This window comes from Octodon degus, unplaced genomic scaffold, assembly GCF_000260255.1.
Source record: "Octodon degus isolate 3935 unplaced genomic scaffold, OctDeg1.0 scaffold00186, whole genome shotgun sequence".
NCBI lineage: Eukaryota > Metazoa > Chordata > Mammalia > Rodentia > Octodontidae > Octodon > Octodon degus.
In genome coordinates, this window is record NW_004524762.1 from 2,034,144 (window position 1) to 2,043,091 (window position 8,948).

The following is an 8,948-nucleotide window of genomic DNA, read 5'->3' on the forward strand; positions in this document are numbered from 1 at the left end:
AAAACTTCACAATCAGATTATCTTCAATACTGTGGGCTTGAAACTAAGTAGACACTGAATTTCCATCTGCCTGCTGTTAGGACTTCTGCTTTTATCCTGGGAGAGGAGGGTCAAAGGTGGCTGAGAAGTCATCTACTAAAAAGCAGCATAAAATCTTGTGACTTTTTAGTGAAGCTTAAATTATTCCTTGGAGCTCTCTGGGTTTTTTCCCTGCAAAGTGGATATCCAAGTGGAGATCAAACCTCCAAAGTTTGCTTCCTGGAGGCTGCAAGCTTGCTTTCGGAGACAGTTGTTCACCTGAAAACGCTGTGCTTCACCCTGAATGATATATTACCTTCTGACAAGTAACTGCATTAACCCAGAATGTGTGCTGATTAGGGATGTTAAGCCTCTTGCCTTTTGTTTTTCCCTGGTTAATAATGTCATTATTTTAAATCTGTATTTGATTAACTTCTTTGTAGTTTCCTCCCATTATAAATGATCAGATTTCAAAATTACATTATAAAAGAAAAGCAGTTTTATCCATTGCCAGATATATTGTATGAGGCAGCTTTATCCTTCATGCCTTTCTTAAACAGGATTTAAGTATAAAGTTTTTTTTTTTAAATTTATATGGCTTTAAATTTGGAGGAAATTGGAATGATAACATTAAGTTACAGAACTCTTGAATTACTGGTGTTGCCTAATGGTTATTTTAACCTAAAGGGCAATAGATATGGAGGGGCACAACTAGAGAGGCGACACTTGCTGCCACAACACCTTGCATGGACAAGGTAGAACATCTCCAACTGTATTGTCCTTTAGCAGAGGGCGATATAGGATGGGTCCCTTTACTCTGATGCATGTTTTGATTGCTTCTGTTGAACTCTGAGTGTTGTGTCTATATTTGCGATTACTAAATTTCTTCCACATTGGTTCTTGAAGTACTGAACCTCACCTAGAAGTGCGTGTTCTTGGATCTGTACCTGGTGCCCTTGAATCAGGGGCTGGCATGTGCCGACTGCCATCTGCGTTTCAGGAGCTTTGTGTCCAGGCACACGTAAGATGTGAGGGGCGCTGGCCTACATGGAGGTGAGAATTGTGTTGGCATCAGGAAGTTGAAGCCAGCTACAAGTCTCAGATGTAATCTTTCCAGTGACTTCCTTGTTCTTGTCTGTGGGCCACCTAGGAGCATTAGCCGGATTTTAGACCTTTCCTTAAAGAAAGATTGTGTTAATTTTGATTTTAAATTTAAGTTTAATTTCCCTTTTTTACGTGTTGATTCAGAGATCTAAATTTTACTATTTAAAAGAGATTTTATAGGGCTGATAATATAGCTCAGTGGCATAAATGCCTGCCTGGCAAGCCCAAGGTCCAGAGTTTGATTCCCGGCACATCTCCACTCCCAAAAAAGAGGTTTTATGTTTTAAAATAGTAATAATTAACATTTGATTTATTGTCATGAATTAAGTCATCATCTCAGCTCCTCAATGAAGTAAATACTGTACTTATTTTATCCTCATCTGCATGAAGGAAACAGAGAAGCAAAAGCTTTCAAGTTAATTGAAGGCTATACCAGCAACTTGGTTCTGAAGCTGACAGTTTTGTGGGAACTGTGTATGGGCAGGACCTGTGAACCTGCCCCCAGACACACATCCTGAGGCCTAGGAATAAGAGGTGAATGATAGGTGTGGAGTGGCTGCACCTCTTTAAATAAAATGAGGATTATACTGGCATTTATACCCTCTTTAAATAAAATGAGGATTATACTTGTATTTGTATCATTATAAACTGCAGCATGTTTATGAGATGTTTCTTTATTGTGCAGCTAATAATAAGGCTTATAAGAAAGTCATGATTATTTTCTATAATTCAGTCATAAAGGGAAACAAATTCAGGGTTCTTAAATTATACTGCCTTTTTGAAAATGTGTATTTCTAAATCTGCAGAGTATTCTCAAAGAATTTGAGAACTAAAGAATTCTTTTGTTGAAGTTAGTTCTGTCTATCCTTATTTTAACTCAGCTGAAAGAAATAATGCGTAAAGACATGTGTTAAGAGTTCTTCATTTTATTTTTCTTTAGTTTTTCTTTTTTATTTGATAAACTAAAGACTTAGCTAAACTTGTTATTCTTATAAAGCTGGCTCTACTACCTAGAAATGAGGCAGGCTATTATTGTTCAGGTTACTGTACAGTGTGTCCTTTGATTGCATCTGAATGTGTAAGCCAGCAAAACTAGAGATAAAGTATGAAATGTTGTGTTTTCTTTTATCAGGAAGATTACATCTACTTCATCTGTTCTTCGTAATTATTTGGAAGAAAAGGACACACATTCAGAATGGGATTGTATTTTCTGTACACAGTAGTTTAATAATTTAAAAACTGTGGTTATTGAATCACTGTAAATTATCAGAAAATGTGAATAAGGTGAAAGTACGTCTTTCTGAATCCATATTTGGGCTACATTTGTAATTGATCATCTTTTAAAGTGACTTAGATCAGCCTTCAATTTTGTTAACTCTCTTTTTTCCGTTGAAGGATGTCAGGCTGAAGAAGTATTTCAATTTTTCAGTGCAGTAAACCTACCCGGGTTGTGAGTGCATCTCCTTGTTTTCCTGATGCAGTCTGCGGACATGAGGTGGTATCTGGAAGGAAAGCCAGATCTGGAGGAGGAAGCTTTCAGAACTGTCGAGAAGCTGCCTCATTCAGTCCAGAAGCAGCGAGAGGCGAACTTAAGAGAGAGCCCGGCTTTCCTTGGAGGCTCTCCATCCGGTTCTTTTTCCCCCTTGAGGAGCATATCCTTCAAGGAATAACTGTAGGGTGATTTCCTGATGCTGACCTGAGATCATTACTATTATAACTATATAGTCCCAAATTTTTAAGTACCAAATTGAAAGAAGTCCTTGGTACCTTGGAAACACTCGGCGTTTTTCTTATGCTGACTACTTTCTCATTCAGTATAAATTGCAGTTTCAAGTGTACGTCCTATTTGTACAAAGCAAATTATGCAAATAAATCTTACAGGCTACTGAGAAAAGTAGCTTTAAAATGTCTGTACCTTTCCTCCTTGAAGGCTAGTACAGCACCAGCTATTGGGATGTTCCTGAAAGTACTAGCTATAAGAAACAAATCCTATCTTTGATTCCCACTTAGGGGTTAATCTCCGATTTCTCTCTGGCATTCTACTTTGGGCTCCTCACTAACAAGTCCTGACCCACATCCCGACCCAGCTCCCCAGGTGTGTCCAGGCCAGTGACCTGGTTGGAGGTTCCTTACATTTCTCACCTCCTCACCTCCACATTTGTCCTTTTTTTAATGAACCTTTTCCTCTTCCCCTCAGGTAGCAGAATGTCCCTTTCTAATCTAAACAAGAGCCTATTGTCTCCTGTCATCTTTACCATTTAATCTACTCTTCAATCTTGATATCTGTTTTGAATAGTTGTTTCTTTGAATCACATCTTTGAAACAAGAGTTTGAAGTTGATTATTGAATAGTTCTTTTCTCTCAGGCTGTTGTTCTTCATGTTCAGTTTGTAGTAAATGTGGGTCACTTCACTATTTCATCATCGTCTCTTACTTCAACCCTTGTTTCCTGCTTTCTTTTTGTAGTGCTTTAGAGAAACTTCTCTTTGGAGGGCCATATATAGCATTTTAGTAAACAAGCTGCTGACGCTGTTGCTGGCCCATACTCTCAGGTCTCCCGATCTCTGTGATCCTGTGTTTTTGTCAGCATATCTGATCAATTATGAAATGTGCTCGCAGCCATATGTCAGAAGACTGTAGTCTTCTGCCGTGAAAAGTTGGAGTCTGTGCCCTTCCCCACCGGGCATGTTGTTGATATCTCTGCCTCCCGCATTAGTGATGACCTAAATGTAACTAGAAACTACGTAGTTGTATCTCCCTCTATTCTGCAAATCCTTTGTACTTACACCATTTCAGCCCTCATCATGTGTGTCTTTTTTTTCACTAAAACATTTTTCAAGTGGGTCCATCTTGAAATCCATTGTGACGTCCACCCACTCCTTAGACTCTGCTAGCCAGCCCTTTTCCTGACTTCCACCAGCTGTCTCTTGGCCTTTGCTACTTAGTTTTGGTACTTATCACTAGGACGTAGTTCACCCTACCAAGATTTTAGCTCAAACTTCCTGTTGACTGTCACTTCTTCCCTTTATTTTTCTTGCTGCTTAACTATATCAGGTTGAGTTTCCTATGAAACCAATCTCTGTTTTTGCCTTCAGCCCTGCCCTGTTATTTTCAGCATATGTTTTCTTATTAGTCTAATTATTCATTTGGTGTACTTGACAAATACTAAGTCCCAACCTGGTGTTTATTAAGGAGAATGCAAAAAAGAAAAATGAATAAAACAAACATCAAATCTTTCTTGAAATTTGCAGTCTAGCAGGGAAGATAGACATCAAGACAGTGCCTGCAAAGTAATTGAATTATACTAGGACTAACCTTCCAAACTCTTCTTCCCCTTCGTAGTCTCATGGGAAGGGTTTCTATACACAGAGGGTCAGAGGCTTGACGCTGCAGTTCCACATAGCATTTTGGCAAGCGTAGGCGGAGCTGTTGAGGGTATTTTAGGTGGTGGAACAAGCAGCGGTAATGGAGGGTCTACCCCAGTGTGTGTGGGAAAACTTGGCTTGTGCAGGACACTGTGGAGTCTGGGCCTGGAAAGAGGCTAAGAAGTCTAGAGGCTGAACCTTTGGCAGTAAAAACTGTGTCCTGTACATTCCCAAGCATTTTATGTACTTTCTCTCCATTATTCTCTCAAGGACCTCGCAAGGAAGGTGGTGTTCTCCCATTCTTTCAGGGGTAGAGCCTGGGACTCAGGAAAACTAAAGTGGGATCACGGAGTTGTCAAGTGGCAGGCCTAGGATCCAGACACAGCACGCTCTGCCTACTCTTGGGCTGCTGTGAGCACAGCTAGGTCTGTTTATTCTTAGCTCTCGTGCCAATTGATTTTTCTAGGAGGCATCTCTCACTATTCCCATGTGGACTTTTGCTTTTGCAATAGCTACTTTTCCTTTTGACTCGAATCTGTGTGCTTCTTGAAGACAGGGTGCTTTCATCTGCGTATTTTCCCAGTGTCCTACCGCGTCTTTCCTTAAGTACATAGTCCACAGAGTTAACAAGTAACTGCTCACTCTTTCCATCACTTCTCACATAGACATTAATTTAGAACCAGTTGGCATCTGCCTTAAATGAAATGACTAAACACATGAATGGTACCAGCTGATCTTGTAGTGTTCTTGGTGCCCTCCTATTCTCTTCATAGGGATGTATCTTTGTTTTTTTTTTTCTTCAGAACCGGGCATTGAACTCAGGCCCTTGCACTTGTCAGGGAAGCGCTTATTCCACTGAGCCATCTCCCCAGCCCCATAGGGCTGTATCTTGCCAGACAAAGTGTGCTACCAGTGCCCTGGAATAGTAACTAAGCACTAAAAGCTTATTCAGATGGGCAGCTTGATATAAGAATCTGCCTGTTAACGTCCTCTCTCTGCCACTGTGTGCTCTCTCTCTCTCTCCCTCCCTCCCCCCCTTCCCCCTTCCCCCCTCTCTCTCCCTCTCTCTCCCTGTCTGTTCTCTCTCTCTCTCTCTCTCTCTCTCTCTCTCTCTCTCTCATTCCATTCATTTGGTACAGGGTCTCAGTACACAGCTCAGACTTGCAGTGATCCTCCTGTTTTCAGCCTCCCTAGCACTGGGATTGCAGGTGTGTGCCACCATGCCCAGACTCCTTCGCTGGCTCAATGTGCTCAGGGGCAAGGCCAGCATGGCATACAGGACCGTTGATTAAACCCTGGTCTCTGTGCTTGCCAAAGCATGTGCTTAGTCTGCTGAGCTATCTCGCTGACACCCCCCCCCCTTGATTCTTACAGTTAGGTCTGCCTGTTAATAATTTGTCAGGATGTTAAATAAGAACATCCTTCTGGGAGAACCTTTCTCTGTGTCCGTGTCTGTGTCTCTGTCTCTGTTCCTCTCCCTCCGTCCTTCTCTCTCTCTCTCTCTCTCTCTCTCTCTCTCTCTCTCTCTCTCCTCTCTTTCTCCTTCCCTCTGTCCATCCACCCCATCTATCTCTGTCCCTGTCCATGTCCCTTTCTCTGCCCCCTCTCTTCTCTCTCCCCTTCGTTCCTTCCTTTGTCCCTCCCTATCTGTCTCACTCAGTCTCTGTCCTTATCTCTCTCCCTCCTCTCTACCCCACCCCCTTTCTGTGTCTGTCTTCCCCTCTGCCCTTCCTTCCCTCTCTCCCATCCTCCTTTCTCTTCCCCCCTCCCCAGCAAATTTGTACACTTGAGTCAGTACAAGTTCATGGATGCATGTAGTAAGATAAGTAAGGAGGGTATGCAAGTGTAGAGTTCTGGTAGAGTGCAATAAAAAGGAGCCAGAACAATGGAAGTGCGGCTGGGTGACAGGCGTGTGGATGATGGGAAGACTAGCAGAGTGATAAGGACTGTAAATGGAATTGGAGCACCACAAGCCTCATACTTCACGTCTACAGAAGCACAGGGCAGCTTGGTGCTGAGTGCATATTTAGCACTCAGGAGTTGCGTGGGCCTGAGCGATTTTGCTCTTTGGTGCTGCCATTGTTCATTATGAACTAATGCACGCAGAGTTTCTTGTTTTTCTTCCTGTGAACTTCATTGGATAAGACACCGGTAGAAAAAGTAAATCCTTGGCATAACCAAAGTTGTACAGAGGTTAAAAAAAGGAGTCATATTCAGGTAGAGGTAGAAATTTTACCCCAAAATGGAAGCCTACAGTATAATATTTGAAGAGAAAATTGAGTTAGAAAATTACAAGGTGTGTGTTAAAATGAGAGCTCCCCTGGAGTACCTCCAGCTGGCTGAGGGATGTGCTTAGAGGTGTGTGTATGCTTCTGCTAGGCTGCGGATAAATAATGTCTTTGCCATGTTATAAGCTGCACTTTTTAGACTTACTGGTGGAGGGAAGAATGCTGCTGTTAGAACATGTTTGTGTTTCCATCTGTCTACCTCATTCTTAAGGAGACCTGCAGTGTTTCTGTTCTATCATTTGGTGATAAATGGAAATGTATTTCTAACAGCAATATTGCAAGTAAATGTAATATTTTTCTAAAGACATTTGAAGGACCCAGTAAAAATTTTCCCCAAATATAAAGTAAATACCAGTGCTATGCATACAAAACTAAGCTAAGAAATACTATTTTCCTTAAGATGAAAGTACAAATAACATAGTATGTTACATGATATGAAATTAATAGCGTGTTGAATTTTATGCCATGAAAAGTTTTTGAATAGCCAGAACTTACTCTGTAGGGTAGGCCCACAGCACATGCTTCCATTAAAACTTCCAGGTCAGTTGACACTGGCTTTATTCTTCTTATTATTTTTACCTTTAGCCAGTTCCAGACTGGACAAACAAGGGTTTTGGATCCCAGTGTGGAGCTGCTGGGTTAGTGCAATTCAGGGGAATCAGAGCAAGCCCGCCTCTGCAAACGAGTCTCAGAATACATTTTCTGGTTTTCAGGATGAATCTTCAAGTCATGAATGTAACCAGCGCACGATCCTTCTCTATGGCGTCGGCAAGGAGCGGGACGAAGCCAGGCATCAGCTGAAGAAGATTACCAAAGACATCTTGAAAATCCTAAACAAGAAGAGCACCACGGAGACAGGGGGTAAAGAGCCTTCATGCGTTGGCTCCCACGGTGTTTGCTTTTGTCTTCCTGCTTCACACAGTCTTTATCAAAGTGGCATATGCCACTGTCACTAGAGTGTTTCCTCCCCTCAATGACTGTCACGTTGAAATATGAATAAGCATTTAAATTTATGGCCCAGTGTCTATTAGGGGCAGTCATGTTAAAGTACCATGTTTTACAGATAGATACATGCAATTTTTTCTTTTAGTATAAATCTATATCTTCTACAGTAGTAATAAAATCCTGGAGAATGAATGCGAAAACTATTATTCTGAAGTAGTCCCACCTTCTTGTTTCTTTCTGTGACTTTTTAAGCCTGTAGTTTGCTTTTACAGAGTACTTGCATTTGCACAGAACTTTTTCTTTACTATATTCAAAAGAATTATAGTAAGTAGTGAGAGCTACCTATATTTCCAAATAATTTAAGAAAGAGAATTGGATGTCATGTGGAAATGCCTTTTTTACTGGGAATTTTCCTTGCCCAACACTTTTTACATATTTATAGTGAAGCTATGCTTTTATAGTGTGTTACTACATTGCATAATTGGAATTTTAAGCTATCTACTTCACACCTAATTATTCTTTTCAAGGTCTATATGATCATATGATATAATATATTCCGCTCAGTCTCCACTGGTGTTTCTTTTTTGAATACTTCACTGGTGTGAGGAAAAAGCATTTGGATTAACCCTGTATGAACAGCATTCCTTCTCTGTGTTGGATAATCCTCTAGCGCCTCAATTACCTTCTATATGGATTTCTTCATAGAAGATCCAGTCTTTGGACAGGGTACATTGCTTGGACTTGTCCATGCCAGAGCTTACGTAAGGAGAAAAGTAGGTACAGAAATTTGAAGGAAGTTCTCCTGTCAGCAAAGGTGTGCATGGAGAAACGTGGACACCACGCTCTTCAGTTTGGGCCGCTGCGTGCTCTACATGTAGGCGGTAGTCCTTAGAACTCAGGGAGGAAGCAGCATCGCAGGCCTGTCATCACTTTCCCTAGCTCCTTTCCCCTGCCAGTTAATGTCCCCACACCATGAGGGAACAGCCAGGAGTGGAGAGGGAAACGAAACCCTCTCGCTGGCTTCTCATCACTTAAATTGAAGGAGAAAAGAGCTCTGTCTAAGAAAATTAAATTGGTTGGATGTTTTCTCTGTTAGAGAAAATGAATTTCATTAGAAGATTGAATTTAGAAACTATGCTGCTATGTAGCAAGGAAGACTTGACACTACTTTCTGCTATATAAGAAATAAGGGTGGGGGCATTGTCTCCTGCAATAGATTCAGATATATA

General features: G+C 41.2%; 1 protein-coding gene across 1 annotated transcript in view; it reads left to right on the forward strand.

The window, feature by feature from the left end:
• The window catches only part of Med12l (mediator complex subunit 12 like), a 327,698-nt gene that overhangs the window by 237,791 nt on the left and 80,959 nt on the right, over positions 1–8,948 (forward strand). Inside the window, exon 16 of the mRNA XM_023704067.1 lies at positions 7,488–7,635. Coding sequence (XP_023559835.1) covers positions 7,488–7,635 — 148 coding nt within the window. The remainder of the gene's footprint in view (positions 1–7,487; positions 7,636–8,948) is intronic.